General features: G+C 39.7%; 1 protein-coding gene across 3 annotated transcripts in view; it reads right to left on the bottom strand.

Annotated features, from left to right (window-relative positions):
• Positions 1-8,914: 8,914 nt before the first annotated feature.
• The window catches only part of LOC137503057 (F-box/LRR-repeat protein 2-like), a 42,378-nt gene continuing 31,468 nt past the window's right edge, over positions 8,915-19,824 (bottom strand). For all 3 annotated transcript variants that reach the window (XM_068230476.1, XM_068230475.1, XM_068230474.1), the window contains exon 2: positions 8,915-16,190. In XM_068230476.1, coding sequence (XP_068086577.1) covers positions 14,894-16,183 — 1,290 coding nt within the window. In that variant the 5' untranslated portion in view covers positions 16,184-16,190 and the 3' untranslated portion in view covers positions 8,915-14,893. The remainder of the gene's footprint in view (positions 16,191-19,824) is intronic.

Genomic DNA, 19,824 nt, shown 5'->3' with positions numbered 1-19,824 from the left:
GTAACACTTGCCATGAACCATGCACTTTTTTGTTTTGGCAGGGTACAGAAATCTGATGCAGGAGCAGCAATGAGCGGAGGTGTGGTTAAAAGAAATGCATCCTTAGCTAACCGATCTGCCTGTTCATTTCCAGGTATGCCTTTATGGGCAGGAATCCAAACAAGCATTATAGTAAATCCTAATTGATTTAAATTATATAAGAGGTGTTTCACGTTATATAAATACCAGTTTAGGGTATATTTGGTTGGCCTTTAAGAATTTAATACACCGAGAGAATCAGTGTATATGGTTGCGGGTTGAATGTATACGTTTTTATCTACAATAATGGCAAATAATTCAGCAGAAAAGATGGAAAAATAAGAGGATAAATGAAACGACTCGCCATGTTTAGATTGATGTAGATGTTGATTCCCATAGGGAACCTAAAATATTTGTCCTGAATGAGTAAATTTATAATACCAATATAATGGTCCGTTATTGGACATTATAAATTTTCCAGCTAACTCATTCTTGGTTGCCTGCGTTTCGCCCTCGTGTGCTAAGTTAGGCTCGTCAGTTGGGACTTAGCACACCACCCAAGACGCAAGGCTAGTGCATACCGTGGAGGCCACTGCATAGGCTATTTGAAGCCACCAGCAGTGCCAATGCACTATGAGAGCTATGTCTCATTTCCAAAAAATAGATGCCTGCCTGGCCATCAAATGATGTAGATGTTGATTCCCATTGGGAACCTAAAATATTTGTCCTGAATGAGTAAATTTATAATACCAATATAATGGTCCGTTATTGGACATTATAAATTTTCCAGCTAACTCATTCTTAGGTTCCCTATGGGAATCAACATCTACATCATTTGATGGCCAGGCAGGCATCTATTTTTTGGAAATGAGACATAGCTCTCATAGTGCATTGGCACTGCTGGTGGCTTCAAATAGCCTATGCAGTGGCCTCAACGGTATGCACTAGCCTTGCGTCTTGGGTGGTGTGCTAAGTCCCAACTGACGAGCCTAACTTAGCACACAAGGGCGAAACGCAGGCAACCAAGAATGAGTTAGCTGGAAAATTTATAATGTCCAATGACGGACCATTATATTGGTATTATGTTTAGATTGTTCATGACAAAAGGCTGCTCCAACACCACAAGGATTTTTTGAGCCATCAGTGTAAAAGTTTTGTCCAGTACTGGTAGCCTATTAGAGATACGTAATTTTTTGGAAGACGAGTGGAATAATCGAAGCCGATATGGTAACATGTCGCAGCAAGAACCTCGAGATATAATGATGGAAGGAACATAGTGAAGTACGTCATATGATACACAGAGGTGCCAACTTTGAAGTGGATTATCAGTAATTGCCCTCCGCCCCCAAGAAAAATTTCGATTCAAGTCCAAAACATACGCCTTCCTTCTTGATAATGACACACCCCTTTTGCCCTTCCCTCTAGCAATCTATCGAAAAGTATATCATATTACACAATAACATTTGCACGCAACCTGTTGGTTCGGTGATAAAACATTCCTTGTAGCTCGTTTCTCACGCAGCAGCTGCTTTTGAGTGTAGTTTTTCTTGAAGCATCCTTCCAACTGTGATGACATTTTCGTTTTCTGAACCATAAGCGATACCAGTGCAGTGCAGATCTTTCTGTCAACTGTCAGATACACTGAACACAGCAAATACAACATTACTGAAGGATTTGTAGTGGAGAAGAGCAGCTCCTGAGCTCCTTCATTCACAATTAATTTTACAACGCTTATGGGTAGCAAAAGGAAGTCACGATCGAATAAGTATCGTTGCCAACTCACAAGCATTGAAATAAAGTCGATTTAGAAGAAAGGCTTGAAAGGACTCAACATTTTTCCTTTTCTTTTGTTTCCATCAAAAATTATTTCGTGATAATGTCAGCTTTTCCGTAATTATTTCCCCTTTGACAGTAACTCCGTAATCGTGAGGTGAAATCCGTAATAATTACGGGCAATCCGTAATAGTTGGTACCTCTGGATACAGTGTAATATGGAGCGACAGGGTTTTTGATAATGGAGGCCTGAAATGTATATACAGTTTGATATGCCCATCGTAAGGCGGGAACTCTACTATTCCTCATTGGAGATTGATGAAAATAAGTAGATTGTAGTTGCAGTTTGGTATCAAGGTATTCGTTACAACCGCAAATCGTTTTAAGAGATACGTGGTGGAGAGAAGCCTACGTCGAAGATGTAGTGGAGCTTCTCCAGCCTCTACTAAGAGTGCGTTGGTTGGAGTGGTTGGTAATACCCCAAAACAGACACGTAGTGCTTGATACTGTTTGGTATTCACAGACTGCAGAGAAGACTGGGATGCAAGATCAATGACATATGCACAATAGTCAAACTTTGAGCGTATTGTGGAGCGAAAGAGCAACTTAGCTGTAGCAGGGTCAGATCCCCAAGATCGACGTGTGATGACCTTCAATATTTTTATATATGCAGCAGTGCTATGTCGTAGGCTATTTAGATGTTGCTTGAAAGTTAAATTGCGATCGATCATGACACAAAGATACTTATGGCATGTGCATATTGGAATTTCATAATTATCAAACACTATGGGTTCAGTATTGAATTGGCGTTTGTGGATAAATATAATCGCAGATCATTTGGAGGGGGATAAGTATAACCCGTGTACAGTAGTGGAGTCACTGGAATCACAGATAAGGCTCTTTAGCGGATGATGTTGTGCTGTGTAGAGTAATAATTATGGATTAAAGATTATGAGCAATTAAAAGAAGATCTCGAAAAAGTTGAGAGATGGACAGCAAACAATGAATGTTAAGATGGTGAACGGGCTTAAAGGTCAGGTTGTAAGTATCACCAAGAAGAAAGGTCCTCTCAGTTTTACTTACTGTGTTAATGGAGTGAAAGTATCTCATGAGGAACACTGTAAATGCCCGATGTTAATATCAGGAAAGATCTTCACTGGGGTAAACACATTAACGAGATTGTAGATAAAGGTTACAGAAGTCTTCACGTGGTTATGAGGGTATTTGGAGGTTGTAGTAAGGATGTAAGGTGGAGGCAAAATCAGTCACTGGTAAGATCACAATTAGTGTGTATGGGACCATCACCGGAATTACTTGATTCGAGAACTGGAAAAATCCAAAGAAAAGCAGCACAATTTGTTGTGGAGGATTTCCAACAAAAGAGTAGTGTTAACAGCATGTTGCGAAATGTTGGTTGGGAAGACTTGGGAGTAAGTAAGGAGAAAAGCTGCTCGATTAAGCGGCATGTTCCGAGCTGTCAGTGTAGAGATGATTTGGAATGACATTAGTTGAGTGGTGTTTTTCTAGCTCTTAATGATGTGACTAATACCACTCACTAAATCTCTGTATTTTCTTAACCGCAAATATTTAGAAACATTTTTTTTGTTCCATCCCAGTTCTTTTAACGAAGATTGTCCAGCTCCATGGCTAAATGGTTAGCGTGCTGGCATCTGGTCACAGGGGACCCGGGTTCAATTCCCGGCGGGGACAGGAATTTTAACCATAATTGGTTTATTCCGCTGGCAGGGAGCTGGGTGTATGTGTCGTCTTCATCATCATTTCATCCTCATTATGAAGTGCAAGTCGCCCACAAGCATCAAATAAAAAAATACCTGCATCTGGCGAACGTAACTTGTCCTCAGACACTCCCGGCACTAAAAGCCATACCGGTATGCCACTTCCATTTCATTATCAAAGATATCACATTTCTTTTATGCAAGTTATTTGAAGGCCTTTGCTGGCAGGGCCTAGTGTTTACAGTGCACTATGTCTTCTGGTATAGGCTAGAGCAATTTTGTTACTTTCATAGATCTGTCTGTCTTATCCTTGGCTTTGACAATATGAAAGTGACTGAGGTATGAGCGATGCTAGTAATGCCAGTTCCTTATGCAGCCAGTAGTCCCTGCTATGAATGGTGTGAAAATGTTACTCATAGGGTCGGTTGATGCATTTCAGTGGGCTTGGGAGACTGATATATAATAGCAACTCTGGTTCGGTGAGGAAAGCAACGGGAAACTACCTCACTCCTCATTTCCCTAGTACGCCTCTTCAGTGATGCCTAGACCATCTAGGACAGCTGATGTCAGAGCTGTTGAGGATCCCACCAGCGGAAGCGCTGACGGACTGAACATACATACAAGTTATTTGAACAACAGTTCTTTAACAACGTAATACAGGCCTAAGGCTTGCTTCATGAATTTTTGAAATAAGTGATATGTGTTCTATACACTGAGGGGCCAAAAGTCACGGGAAGGGGTGTCCCATTAGAAAATGTACCGTGTATATCCCTGAGAGTTGCAGTGTAGTTGAGCAGTCGGTCACATACAGCAGTGTCGTGAAGATGGCAACATGTCGCGAGTTAACAGAGTTTGAACGTACGATAATCGTAGGTGCACGGGTCATAACATTACAGAGCTTAAACGCAAATTTGGTCAGTTGGTGGATCTTCAGCATCGCAGGGAGAATCTTACCACCCACGTAAACCCCCCCACGGGAACACCACAGGTGTTTAACAGATGGACATCATGTCACCTCCGCAGAACCACACTGGGTGCTGGACGGGCTAGTGCAAGTCAGATCACCGCACAGTTGAATGTTGGGAGTCAGAAACCCATTTCTACAAGGACTGTAAGGAGACAACTGAACTGCATTGGCTGATGACCAACTTCTGTCCCTTTGCTGACACAATGACACAGAGTTCGACGACGTACAATGGGCCCGCGTGTTTTGGCAATAGACCATGGAGAAGTGGCGGCGTGTGTTATGGACAGATGAATTTCAGTTCCAGTGCTATCGAGCTGATGGGCGCGTGAGAGTGTGGCGTATGCCCCATGAAACGTGTCAACAAGATTGTGTCAAGGTGAGAGGTGGCTCAGTTCTGGGTTACATTCTCATGGTCGTAATTAGGCCCCATTGTCCGACTGCAGGGAGTGCAGACAGGTGCACGTTATGTGGAATTTCTTTTAGACCATCTGCATCACTTTCTGGCCCTAGAGTACCCTGATGGAGATGACATATTTCAACAGGACAATGTGCCATGTTACCGCTCTATGGTGGCATGCAGATGGTTGGAGGAGCACTCCAGTGTTGTTACGACCATGGATAGGTCCTCCAGATCCCCCAATCTTCATCCAGTCAAGCATTTATGGGATGCTGTCGATGCTGGTGTACGCGCCATTATTCCCGCACCAACTAAACAAGACCAATTGTAGGTAGCAGTGCAAGATGCGTGCATCCAGATTCCTCCAGAACGATTCCAACACCTTGTAGAGTCCATGCCTCGCCGTATGGAGGGCTTGTGGAGGAGCAACTCGTTATCAACATCACATTCAGTGTCTTCCCGTGACTTTTGGCCACTCAGTGTATTAATCAATGTGGAAGGGAAATCCATATTCCTTAGTTTATGGAGTATGATACAAATATTCACGTTGTCGTAAGAAACTTTTATATGTAAAAAAAGTGGCAATAATATGTTGATTTCTAGACTTCGCCAGCAATATATATACTGTACTAATAAAATATATAGAGCATCTATCATGCTGTAAAAAATGAAATGTCATATGGCTTTTAGTGCCGGGAGTGTCTGAGGACATGTTTGGCTCACCAGAAGCAGGTCTTTCGATTTGACTCCCGTAGGCGACCTGCGTGTCGAGATGAGGATTAAATGATGATGAAGACAACACATACAGCCAGCCCCTGTGCCAGCGAAATTAACCAATGATGGTTAAAATTCCCGACCCTGCCGGGAATCGAACCTGGGACCCCTGTGAGCAAAGGGCAGCACGCTAACCACTTAGCCATGGAGCCGGACTATCATGCTGTGATCTTTAAGGATTGTGAATTGGTACCTGGGTAATATTTCAGAATATAATTTACAAAAAAAAAAAAAATATATATATATATATAATTATGATCAATCACCCATTAGATTTGGTAAACAGGAAATCATCTTTAAACAAACCGTTCAGTATCTAGGGGTAGAAAGAGATAATAAATCATTTTGGAAATATCATATCACAGCTATATGTAGAAAAACAGAACAAAATATACAAGTAGAGTATACCCTTGATCATACAGGCTAATGACCAGTATGAACGGCATGGAAAACACGGATAATCCAAAAGCATGTGTTTATTGGAAAGAAAATATCTTCTATATGTTTAAAAAAAAAATACAGTACCATATAAAGGAGGCTATACTACATTTATAAAGATAACCACCTACATAAATACTTAATGGCTGGCAACCTCATATTACTTAATAGCCAGTGTCTCCGTTTTCACCTGTTTTCTGACACGACAAAAGCTTATTATGTCTATAATTATCGAGTGTGAAAGCACCAATCTAAAAACCTTGTGGTGATGGCAGAACATCTCCAGCTTCTTCATTCAGACATCCCCAACCTATCGCATACCATTGAGAAAGATGAGGAACATGATGGGACAGCTTTCTGTGGTCAGGGTGCAAGAAAATAGTCCATTCTCCAATGTAGGTATTGACTGTGGTGGTCAATTTCTTAGAAAGATAGAGAACACTAGAACTCAGCTGACTATTAAGTGTTATACTGAATTATTGATTTGTCTGGCCACCAAGTGATCTCTCCATAGATGCATTCTTGACAGTTTGAGGTTTACAGCTCAACGAGCCAAGAACTCTTATCTGCAGCGATAATGATACCAACTTTGTAAGGAGCCAATCGCAAACTGCAGGAGTTGCAAATTGTTTTGCTCAAGTGATTTCTCTGAAGAAACACAGTAGAGTTCCTTAGGCATGGAAATATAACCTGGCACATTATACTGCCTAGTCTCTGGGAGGCTTCAGGAAGTGCCCTAATGACATTTGAAGAATTGTGTACTATTTCAGCACAGATTGAGGAAAGTCTCAGCTCTCACTTGATGGTTGCTCCATAAAGTGATCCAGATGACTTTCACCTGCTCATTGGCGCCCCTCTGATCTCAGTACCCGAGCCTAGGGTGCTGCAAAATGAGACAATGTCCGTGAGGTGACAATAAACCATAGAACTGATTGGACCCACGCACGTTAGAGCGCAGCGTGACATGATGCTCTTGCTGCCCCCAAGTGACTCTGTGGACCAGTCTCCTGCAAGGTTCGTGGCAATTTTATGTTCATATTATGTTGCATATCTAAAATGGAAGAAAATCTAATTGAAGCCATGTGCGTTTGCAAGGTCTATTTAATTCTTGAGATCATGAACATCTTTGAACTGATCGCAATTTAATCTGAAATAATTTGTGAAGTTTTTATAATCAAATTTCTTAGTTAATTCCCCGTGGCTTCTTGTTCTTTTATCACGTTTGCATTTCTCTCCGTCTTTTTGTTTCATCAGTGATGTAAAATACCATTGTTGACCAGAAACTCTGTTTTGGAACCCAATTTTATTTGCCATCCTTACTACAGCTGAAGTTCCAGAGAAAACACTCATTGGAACTACATTCTGACTTGCAGTAACTCGCCCTACATCACCTCATGGACCTGCATCTCATTTTCTGACCGGCCTTGCTGACCTATCTGCGAATGTACTGTTACAGTGGCACTGGATCCAGTGTAAATGCAGTAGCAGCAATGGAAGTGATGGTCTATAGATTCTGTTTAACAGAGGAACAAATGATTTCCTTTACGATAAACCTGGTCCCTGGAGATGTTGAAAGAGAATCTTCTTCCTCTTTATTGAAAAACTGAGTCATGTAAAGAAATATGGAAGCAATGAAAGGAACACATAACTTACCATCTGTATTCAACTTTGAGAGCCTTTCAATTTCACGCCCTTCTGTTTCTTTGGCCGATGCCTTCATTTTTAAAGTGGCGGATGCTTTCCATTTTTTCCCTCTGATTAGTGTTAATAGAGGATGTTTGACCAGTTGTACTTCCTCCTAAAACAATAATCACCACCACCAATCTATATTCGATGACGACGATCATGCTTGTTGTTTAAAGGGGCCTAACATCTAGATCATCGGCCCCTAATGGCATGAAATGAAGCCGACAATTTAAATTTAAAAGTCCAAAACTCATCCAGTGACAAATTCAAAATATGGTGATAAAGAATGAATATGAATTTAAAATAACAGTGAAGCAGTCAATATAAGTTCTAAGCAACAAACTAATTGACTGAATTGCCAAGGAACTGGACAGTGTAAAAATCTATAGATCTCTAGAAAAAATCCTAAACACCAAAAACTCACCCGGGGGTTTGTCCAAGGTGTTCAGACAGAAAACAGCTTATGCACAAAAGCGTACGTATGTCTTTACTCAGTAGCTATCATTTGTCCAGAGCAGTGACCTACAGTATCCATGGGCATAAATCTTTCCATAAAGTCTCAATACAGTCTTTCCACCCAACCCCAAGAAAGTGTTTGAGGAGTTTTGAGAGAATGAGGAGGAAGGATTCACGATTTGTCAATAAAAGAAGTTTCAATGCAGTGATCACATTGGTTGACAGTAGGTAAGGCATCCTGCTCTACGTACAATATACAGGAAATCGTAATTAATCTGGAATATTCGGGGTCGTTGCTGTCTGCATAGATAAACACGAGGATTAATGAAAATATCCCAGATACATTTAAAGATAAAAATTTCATAATGTTCCGTATTGAAATGTATCGCAATTAAATTGCTATGGCTGCTGTTCAGAAGATTGCGTCTTGCTTCTTTAAAGTGACTTACCTTCTACTTCTTCTGAATTTTACAGTACCTATCCCAGTTTTACATTGCCTTTTCAACTGTTTTTGTGGAGACTTGATCTTTCATTTCTTTCTTACCTATGCATTGCTTTTTGCATTTTATTCGGCTGATGACCCGGATTGGGGTCGAAACCGGTACCGCTTCCACTTATAATTAAATAGGAATGTAACACTACATTTTGTATTTATTTGTATTGAATAGGTTGAATTACCTTATTTATTATTTCAATTTAATCCCAGATACATGGTATAGGTGTACTTAGGGAACACGAACTTACAAACAAAACATGTATTGATACTTAATAGAAATATAAAATTTCATAATGTTCTGTATTGAAATGTATCAAAATTCAATTGCTATGCTGCTGTTCAGAAGATTGCACCTTGCTTCTTTTAAGTGACTTACCTTCTACTTCTTCTGAATTTTACAGTGCCTATACCACCAACAAACATTTCCATTTACAGGTGACTTTTACACACCACCATTATAAAAAACAGATTTTGTAAATAAATAACAAGAAAACAGTATTAAAAAATTGAAAAAATAAAATAAAAACAAACATGGCAAATAATGGGGGCAGTCAAACGAAAACCGAACAGCCGCTACAACATGACCATGCAATAGTTTTATTCAAAAGTAATTACCAATAGCATTAATACATTTATCCCTTGGGAAGACGAAATGATCTCTTCCAGTTTTGTAGAAAGAGGCAGGTTGTTAACGGATCCACAACTGTACCTACTCTTGCATTTCCTCGTCCCAATGAAGCCGATGTCTACGAATGTCTTTCTTCAGATCGCCAGAAATTGCGCTGCGCACTGACAGTGGTTACACGCTCGTCGAAGTCGACAACAAGAAGGCGTATGCAGTCAAAGAAGGAGGTCATGATGAGTTTACCGGAAGTTGTGTAAACAGCTCTGTATTTCTTAGGCGAGGGAAGAACTGCAATGTTTCCATTGTTGGCTATGCTGATTGCTTTCAGTCTCGATAGGGTGGCACCGCATTTCGTCCCCTGTGACAATACGGGACAGAAAGCCATACGCTTCCTCGTTGTACTGCTGCAGATCTCTCATGACGCCATTCTGTCAATCTTTCAAACTTTTGTCCCTCCGGCAGTTGATGCGGAACCCAATGCGCGCAAATTTTACAGAAATGCAAGTGGTCTTTAATAATGGCATCCTCGGAACCATGGCCAATGCATACTTGAACACAAATTTTTCCTCCGTTATTCGTAGGTGTTCCCGGATAAGGCCATCATCCGCCCTATCACATCAGGAGTAATGGCTCGATGGGCCTGTCCTGGGAGCGCATCGTCTTGCAGGGATGTGCGCCATTCTCGGAATCTCCTATGCCACTAATCCACACTCGTCAGTCTTCGCCGTACACAGCAGAAATGCGACGAATTTCATGTACTCCAGCACCCTTGGCCACCAGATAACGAACATTTCTCTGCTCTTCTTCGCTTGCCTACATTTCTACAGCTAGACGAACACACTAAACCAGTCCGTGCACCAACAAACACATAACCCAACAACTGTGTGCACCTGTGCTTTGTCACTATGCGCTTCTCCTACCAGAGCGATGCCAGTATCGATACGTGACAGCTGTGTTGCCACGCTTCACGCAGAATGTGTGTTACAGCAGGTGTTCGGTTTTCATTTGACTGCTCCTTATATTACGAAAAATGCAGTACGCCTGTTGTTTCCACAAGCATATTTATTATAAATATTACTACAAAATATTAATAATACAATATTCAGCCTTATATCTGAGGATGTTACCCGAGTGAAACTACGGTTTCAACATGACACACCAAGTCTCAAAGAGTCATAACAGAGTCAATCCCCGATTATCTGTCACAATTTTGCTGAAAAGGTTACACTTTGTAATTACTGGAGAATTTGACTCACTGTTGTGGTGGAAGGATATAACTAAACTGAAAGCCACTGACCTGGAATGGCTATAAATAAAAAAAGTATAGTTTGAGAAATTGAAATTTTGAAGGATGTAATATACAGTGAAACCTTGTTAGTGCGTTCCTCATTAACACATTTTCCCGCTTAGCATTTTGTAAATTTGAAGTCCCAATTCTCATTGTATTAACTTTATAGAAAAATTCCTCGCTTATTGCATTACAAATTTTCGCTATTTGGTACAGCTTAGTACGATGACAGTTTTCCTAGCCCTGAAAATGTTATTTGTCATCCCTTGTGAAAGAAACGTGATTTCCTACTTGGGTAAGAGCAGCTGCCACAGTTGCGTGAATATGGAAAAATGCCTTAAATTCCTGAACACAGGATAAGTTGCAGCTTAAGTGAGCAAGCCATTAGTTTCAGGAATGTTCAGTTTTGCATGCCGGTTAGCAGTGAGATTGCTGAATAATACAGTGAGCCCATGTGTGCTTGTATTTTGCATTCCATTAAGAAGTCAGAAATTAATTTTGTGTTGAATGGTACAGTGAAGAGTAGTGAATAGTTTGTCGTATAATATGGTAGCCTATATCTGGATATTGTTTTTTTGTTTTGTTTTTTACAATTTGCTTTAGGTATTACTGACACAGTCTTCTGGCAACAATGGGATAGGAAAGGCCTAGGAATGGGAGGGAAGCGGCCTTAGTTAAGGTACAACCACACATTTGCCTGGTGTGAAAATGGGAAACCACAGAAAACAACTTTCAAGGCTGCCGACAGTGGGGTTCGAAAACACTATCGCCTGGATGCAAGCTCACAGCGGCGTGGCCCTGATCCGCACGGCCAACTCCCCCGGTGGAAATTGTCTAGCGTGATGCACATTTGTCTTGTGATAGTCCAGTTGTGGATACTAAAAAAGTCGAAATTCCTTACTAATGAAGACAAAATTAAAATCTGTCAGAAGGAGGACTTGCATCCGTGTGTGCAGAGGTTGCGAATATTGAAAATGCACCCTCAAGTTTCGACTCGATCACTCGAGTTGATCGAAGCTTATTAAACATGGCGGCCAATATCATTCTTTTCGGTCGCACACGATCGAGTGTAACCTCCAATTCAATGTCTAAGAGTGTGACCAGAAAACAATGTTTTAATAACCCACTGCTCCGAAATAAAGGCTTGTAGTAACGTGTAAAACAGAGTATCAGTAGTGATGAAGTGAATGCTTTGGTATTTGCAGATAATGTGGTGATTTGAGGAAAGGGAGAAAAGGAAGTAATTAGTAAAACGAAAACTGTTGTCATGCACTGTGGAAAAGAGAAGCCAAGTGAAAATAGATGGAGAACGGTTAGAGAATGTAGAACAGTTTACATATCTGGGTAGCATTATTCATATAAGTAATGAAATCAACCCTGAAATTAATAAGACTAAGTAAAGGTATAATGTTTTATCAAGCCAGAGAGCTTCTATGGGATGACAAAGTACCAAAGGGAACAAAATTAACATTATATAAACAGTATTTCATACCAACTGTAACATACGGACTAGAAACGCTGGTAACTAATAAGAGACAAGATAGTAAGATCCAAGCAGTAGAAATGAAAGTTTTAAGAACAAGGCAAGAAGAGATAGAATTCAAAATATTAAAATCAGAGAAGAGCTGAATATAGAACCAATAGTACTGTTCCGGCCTAGCTATGGCTAGACCACCTAGTTACTCGCTACCACTTTAGGACAGATAGCAGCACCCTTCAGTGTGTATTTATTTGAAGGCCCTCAGCCGGAAGTGGTGTGGACGGAAGGGGATGAGAGACTGTTATGCTTGGGTGCCTCGTGCGAGAGGAGACGGGAACATGTGATTGACTATTATCGAGGGCATCTGCCCATCAATATCCAATATTATGTATTTATGTGTTATATAAGTGTCATAAGTGTAATAAATGTTATTTAATCAAGTGAGTGAGTTACGTTCAAAACAAGTACAGAAGATACAGAAAGCAAGACTGAGATGGTTCGGACATGTAAAAAGAATGGATAGCAAGAAGGGGATTGGAAAGAGAAGTTAAGGTAAAGAGACCAGTTGGAAGACCGAGACAAAGGTGGATGGATCAGATTTGGAAGGACTTTAGAGAAGCTGGATTGAATGTGGCAGAAGTAATGGAGCAGGAAAAGTGGAAGGAGGCTTGTTAACCACACCCAGGCGACTGGAGTGGAACATTGATGATGATGATGATGAGTAACATTTCTTTTAGAAAGAGTGTGATCTGCAATAATAGTTTGATATTTTTATTGGCCCCCGTGCACACACTTTAATATTTGTTGTCCGGTGTTTTTCATATATGATCTCTTGTGTTTTTCACACCTCTTAAATCTTTCCTCTAATCCTTAGAAATTGTAGATATAGTTGTCACTGTATCTGTTGTACTGTTCCCTCATGTAGGAAGAAATCATATCCAGTTTTTCCAAATCCTGTTATGTACTTTTTATTTGTATAATAAGTAGTACGTTTTCTTGCTTGACAAGTTCTTATTTGTTGTCCCCTGCAGAAACTTCTTAACAAGGTTTTACTGTATATACTAACAGCACTGAACACTGCCATTACTGCGTATCAGTACGAGGTATTCACAGCCACAGAAGTTCGTAATTCTCAGTGAATGTTTTATAGTGTAACTTCAAAGACAAGAAAATAAGCTATTATATTATTAACTTACCTATATAATTTGAGTGTTCATGTTTTAAATTAAACAATTTTGTACAAAGCAATGTTATATAATTTCTGGAATAAAAACCTAAGGTAGGCCTATTTATGGCAACTTGTGGATGTTAAGACTTATTAAATAAATTTATAATTTATCTGAAAAAGAGGAATTATATCTGAAAAAATAAACAACCTAAGTAAAGGATTTAAACATACACAAAAAATGTTTATACATTTCCAAACATTTCTGAGTGTGATTTGATACAATCTGATGAAGTTCTTTAAGAACAAAACATGTGATTCTATTTGAATTAATTTTTTTTTTCAAATTTAGTTTTGGGAGACTGTACAACCTAACAGTTATAAACTGAGACGAAAAGAAAAAAGGTTGTTAAATATTACAAATACTGAAGTGATCAAATTACTAATGGATAAATCTCATGGCTCATTGGGCCGATTGAAGAAACGGTGTTTACGGTTAAACAATGTCTAAGCATGGCCGCCGCATTGCAGAGATGTTATTTAGCACTTAGAGACTGTCTAAAACCGATGTTCAACTGGTCATGTTTAATCACTGCCAATAACCCTGTTTAAACTCAAATTTTAGGAGAGAATCACAATTAGAGGTTATGTACCATGAAACATATAATATTTGTATTATCATGTTGAGACGATTTGGGGAAGAAAGGTTAGTCCGACAGCCACTCTGCGAGTTGTCTGCTGCGATTAACTAGAAGTGTATGAAGAGGTACAGTTTAAAATATGATTTTGCTTTTCAAGAGATAATATTAGGGACCTGTTCTTGAGACTGACACAAGGGACAATCCAGTAACTGTCAACTTGACAATAATTCTTAGCAACTGATAAGTTTTATATTTGGGATAATTTCCCTGGATTTTTTGGTCACTTCGACAACATCCACATCGGAATAACTTGTCTCGATCATCAGAGGGCTGTCACATACATCAACCGGAAGGGATTCGGTTATACTTATTGCTAAGCATATATAACAGCAACATTAAAACGTAGGTTGTGTGTACGTGGATTCTTCTGCGACGATCTTCAGAACGCAAGCTGCATCTGTATGGACAGCACAATTCATTAGGTTAGACAGTGGTATAGTTTCACCTTCCCTTCGCCAAAGCTATTTAGATTCCACTCACCGTAACACAATAATCAAAGCTAAAATTCCTCATATGGTGGCATGTAGCTTTAGCGTCAATAATATTATGAGATTTAATTTCCTCCGAAAGCGATATTCTTATTTGCGGGCAAGTCATGCTCATCCTTAACAATATTTGAGTAATGTGAAGGAAGACTACAGCTGACTTAACGTTGTTGCGCATACCAACGAAATTAACTGGTTAAGACAAGCAAAGGGTGGCATGGAAAAGATTTCTATTTCCATTTTCAACCCAATACTGAAACTTTTAAATGAAGTCTAACAAAACACCGGCTGAATATTGTTAATGATAAAGAACGAAAAATCCTGCTTAGCTTAGACATTGTCCAAGGCTTAAAACTAGGCATCGTTTCTGCAACCGGCCCATTGTGTGCAGAGCTGCAGAATTAGTAATTAGCTGCACCAAAAACAACAATGTATGAACCAGGAAGATCTTGTATCATCAAAAAATAACCGGCAAATGCTATAGTTCGTCACACATACCCTTAAATGTTGCTGTCTCAAAGTATCCAAACATGAATCATCTGGACAGTTGTAGACCATAAGTTGAAGATTTTTATTCTTCACATCACAAGCTTTAAGTTCAAGGAGTGGTTTGTTGCTCAGATCAAACTTTAACACTTCCAACTTATTCATTCCACAAATGAATTTAAGGCATCCTGTAGTCAACAACTTACAGTGGTACAAGTCGAGGTATATCAGCCCAGGCATCAGCCAGAGGATGTGTTTGATACCTTCATCAGTAAGAAATTCATTACCGTCTATATATAAATGTGCAAGTCTTTCCAAATGAAGAGCACGTAGGGTATCCCTTATCAGTAACCCTTCCTCTGCAAATAGTCCGTTCCCAAGAGTTAACATCAGCTTCTGAAGTTGAGGACAATTACGGGAAATTATAGAGAAAAATTTTTTACTTGGTTCACAAAATTCCAGCACCAGTTCAGTGATATTAGGGAAGGAGCCGAATAATGGTGAACTATCATTCACATTACTCATATCACCACAGTAAAGTGTCAGACGTGAAATATTTGGAAAATATCCAGCGCCTTTCCAAGACCAGACTTTATTACACACCTTGTACAGACATAAATTTCTCAAGTTTGTACATGCAGATAAACAGGGAAGCACAGAAAGGTCATCAGCCGTACAACAAGGAATGCTCAATGTGTGAAGAGTATTCTGCTTTTTCTGTAAATAATGCTCAAAAGCCTTGTTATTAAATCTCAGCTGAGCAATACTTAGACTTTCCAAATTTGGAAAAGCACTATCAAGGTATGGAAAATCCAGACTGGGACCCTTACACCAAGACAGACGTAGCATCTTGATCTGGCTCACAGGACGAGTGATTGCCACATCAGAGTTATTGTAGATGGAGTCCCACGTTATGTGAAGATGTTCAAGGTTAGGGCATGAATCAGTAATAAAGTGAATGAGATCATTGTCGACTGTTGCAAATATCAGATTCAAAATTCGCAACTGGGGAGATAGTTTCAACATTTGTATAACATTCTTGTACCCGCCATCTGGCTGGTACACAACGAACTTCCATAGTTGCTTCACCCAGGACACCTGCTGCCACCAAGTGCAGACAAACTGAACTGAGTCCACCAAGTCCTCGCAGGGCAGGTAGGAGAATATCTTCACTAGCACCTCTGCAGGCAAACAGTCAGCACAAGGGCTCATCCTAAACCTGGAAATAAATTAAATTGAGCATCTTAAATATTGGACACGTGTAGTTTTATATTTCCTCGACTACTCAATAAAGATATCGCTGCCTTCATAAATAAATTAAATAAACAAACAAAATATATATAAATATTGTGCATGCAACTTAAGGCAAACATCTGCAGTGGCTAATTTTTCCCTGGCTACTACATGCAGGTGATGTTTATACATTTACAAGATTCCACCAAATATTGAATAGTTTTTAAAACAAACATAAACCATAACTAGAGCCTTGCGTGGATATACAAAATTATATGCACACCTGCACTTCCTTCATTCCCACCCGCTTCCCAGAATGGTTATCCGCGGATAGTGCAAATATTTAAGTACAGTATATTACACCCAGGTAATGAAATGGATAGATCTGTTAACATAACACAATAGGCCTGACACCTGGCACCAGAAACCTTAGTCACAGGGTTATGAGGGAGTTTCTCTTGCGACAACTACCGACGTATTGATCTTTGTTCCTTCCTTCCATTAACTGCGTGCAGGAGCCAGTTAGGCTTAGGTCAGATTTACGGCTTTATGGTCTTAGGGTTCTTTACATATCACCATTATCCCATACCTGTCAAGCATCACCTAACCAAAAGCAAAAGTGAGAGTATACCTGAGTGAAAATCAATAATTATCAGCAAAATTAGCCCCTCCGTGGCTCAGGCGGCAGCGCGTCGGACTCTCACCGCTGGGTTCTGTGATTCAAATCCCGGTCGCTACATGTGAGATTTGTGCTGGACAAAGTGGAGGCTTGACAGGTTTTCTCTGGGTACTCCGGTTTTCCCCGTCATCTTTCTTTCCAGCAACACTCTCCACCATCATTTCTTTTGTCAGTCATTAATCATTGCCGAAGAGGAGTGCGACAGGTTTTGGCAGCCGGCACATTTCCTATCCTCGCCGCTAGATGGGGGCTTCATTCATTACATCCCTGACTCAGTCACTGACTGAAAAACCGGTTGTAGATGTTTCATTTTTATCAGCAAAACTATCCGCACTGCCATACAATTTGTATCCGCCAAGACACTAACTTCGTGGACATCCGCATCCGTGCAGGGCTCTAACAATAACCATACTCCTAGATGAAAAAGGAACTAGAAAAGTCACTAAATGACATACTGTAGAAACTTCCTACAAGTTCCAAGCTCCTACCACAACACTACCCCTGCCGCTTTCAACAGGTCAGCTGTTCCACACAAGTAGTCTAGCATCTGCCAGCTACCCAACAACAAGAACTTATAGGACCAGTGGGGAGGTTAGTACTCATGATATTTTCAACATTCTACAATACAACAGAAAGGTTTCTTCCCAGAAAATTAAACGATAACCAGTTAGAAAAGAAGTTTTAAAATGATTTTTAAAAGTGTTATTTACATGTTTTTGCTATATTAATTTCCAGATAATTTGTTAGCTGAAGATGTCTCATATATGAGGCGAAATATGTCCTAAACTAATATAATGTGTTAGTCCTAAATAAATATAAGCTAAATAAAGTATTGAAAAGGAGGGAACTCTTCCTCAATTGAAGTTGATCCAAGTATTGAAGCTACCCTGAGGGACAGAGTATCCTAAAAGACACCGGTGCACAAAATAAAACACAGTTTTAAAGTTAATGTAACCTACAGCCTTATTAAAAAGATGCAGTTTGATATTACTATTCCCTCTTTCTGCAAAGCATTTTAGCCTGTAGGAAAGATTCTTTTACTTCTGCAAACTAAATACTGTGGGAAGACGAGGTGGTTTGTCTACTACTATTTACCCTAATGTTCCCGGTCATTGACACAATAGAATATGATCCTTAAGTGTTTTAAGAGTCTAGCTGCACTTTTGAGGCTCACATCATCTCGTAAAGCATTTGAAATAGTTTGGTCAGTATCTTCCTCCATCCATTATTCGCCTACCGCCTTCCGCTTGTAAGTCCATACCATCCGCAACGTGGCAAGAAAAAAATATTAATCTATCGGAAATTACTCCCCATCTAATTTTCAACATGGACAAATTCAGACTGCCCTTTAACTCTAAAACCGGCAAAGTTAAATTCTGTACCGGCAGACATTTTGTGTGATATTTACCTACCAAGAGGATTCTTATTTTCATCCTATTGTACACGATGTTCCATGGCACTGTTACATATCGTTGGAAAGTTAATAAGCCAAAGATTCAGATGGTAATGTTAACTTTTATGTGAGACTTGATAAGAAAAAGAAATTGAGACTTGAAAACGGTGGAATTATTATTTCATGAGCAATATCAAAATTCTAACAATATCAAAATTCTTTTTTTTTTTGCTAGGGGCTTTACGTCGCACCGACACAGATAGGTCTTATGGCGACGATGGGATAGGAAAGGCCTAGGAGTTGGAAGGAAGCGGCCGTGGCCTTAATTAAGGTACAGCCCCAGCATTTGCCTGGTGTGAAAATGGGAAACCACGGAAAACCATCTTCAGGGCTGCCGATAGTGGGATTCGAACCTACTATCTCCCGGATGCAAGCTCACAGCCGCGCGCCTCTACACGCACGGCCAACTCGCCCGGTATATCAAAATTCTAACAACGTAAAATACGGGATGAAACATGAAAACACAAAATCCAATATAATATACAAAATGATGCACATATATATACATAAAACGTGTGAAAGTTTCAAGTCTATGAAATAATATTTGATTGGTAAGAAAAAAATATTTTCCCCACATGTGTCGGCCGGTCTATAACCTACACAAGATATTGTTATAATAAATGTTATTACAGCAGCTATGCTACATATAGTACAAGCTAACTAAAATGAAAAATATTGTAGACGGAAATAACAACAAAATTTGCACTTTTAGCTCGCCAATATGTATAATTACAGCCTCAAAATAAGACCGGTAGCGATAACAAGTACAGCACCATTACACAATGTTTTGGTTCGTATTGCAGCGAGTCGCTCATTGGTTTCCAAGGAAACATACAATGAGATTGTTTCTATAATGAAAATAAGAATCACACGACAAGACATCACACCATCTGTTAGCGGAATAGTACTACTAAGTGAAGAAATAAAAATGCGTCGAAGAATCAACTCTGCCACTACAGAAATGGGCAAACCATCGATTCATTGACGCCTGCTGGTTTTAGGGTTAACAATGCTCCCAACAAAAAAAGGAGCTAGTGAATGTAACTAGCATAGAGTGGGGTGATTATGTGACCGGTGTCTTCATTCCACAATTCGTGATTAACTCAGGGAATGGCTTAGTCACAAATGTTGAAATCGCACAAACAAAAAAGGTGAAATATATACATAAATAGTTACGGCAGGGAAATCTATATATATAAAAGCAAGTCGGGCTGGAGCGATGTATATATAAATATTTAAAAATGAAAAAAGACGTGAATTAATGAGGCACTTCCAGAAATCTCAGAAATTTGAAACTTGGTACGAGGGAAACTGATGACCCCAAGATCCCTAGAAAAATCCGAAATTCTCAAAATTCCCTGAAGGGGGCACGCTGGGGGGGCTCAAATTTTGGGCTCAGCATAAGAACACAGTCGTATAGTATATCCAAAACGATAACCTATAGGTTTCGTGGGCTTAAAAATTTTCGGGAATTTCCTCATTTTTATC

Source organism: Anabrus simplex, chromosome X (genome assembly GCF_040414725.1).
Source record: "Anabrus simplex isolate iqAnaSimp1 chromosome X, ASM4041472v1, whole genome shotgun sequence".
Classification (NCBI taxonomy): Eukaryota; Metazoa; Arthropoda; class Insecta; order Orthoptera; family Tettigoniidae; genus Anabrus; species Anabrus simplex.
This window is presented reverse-complemented; position numbering and strand designations above follow the sequence as displayed.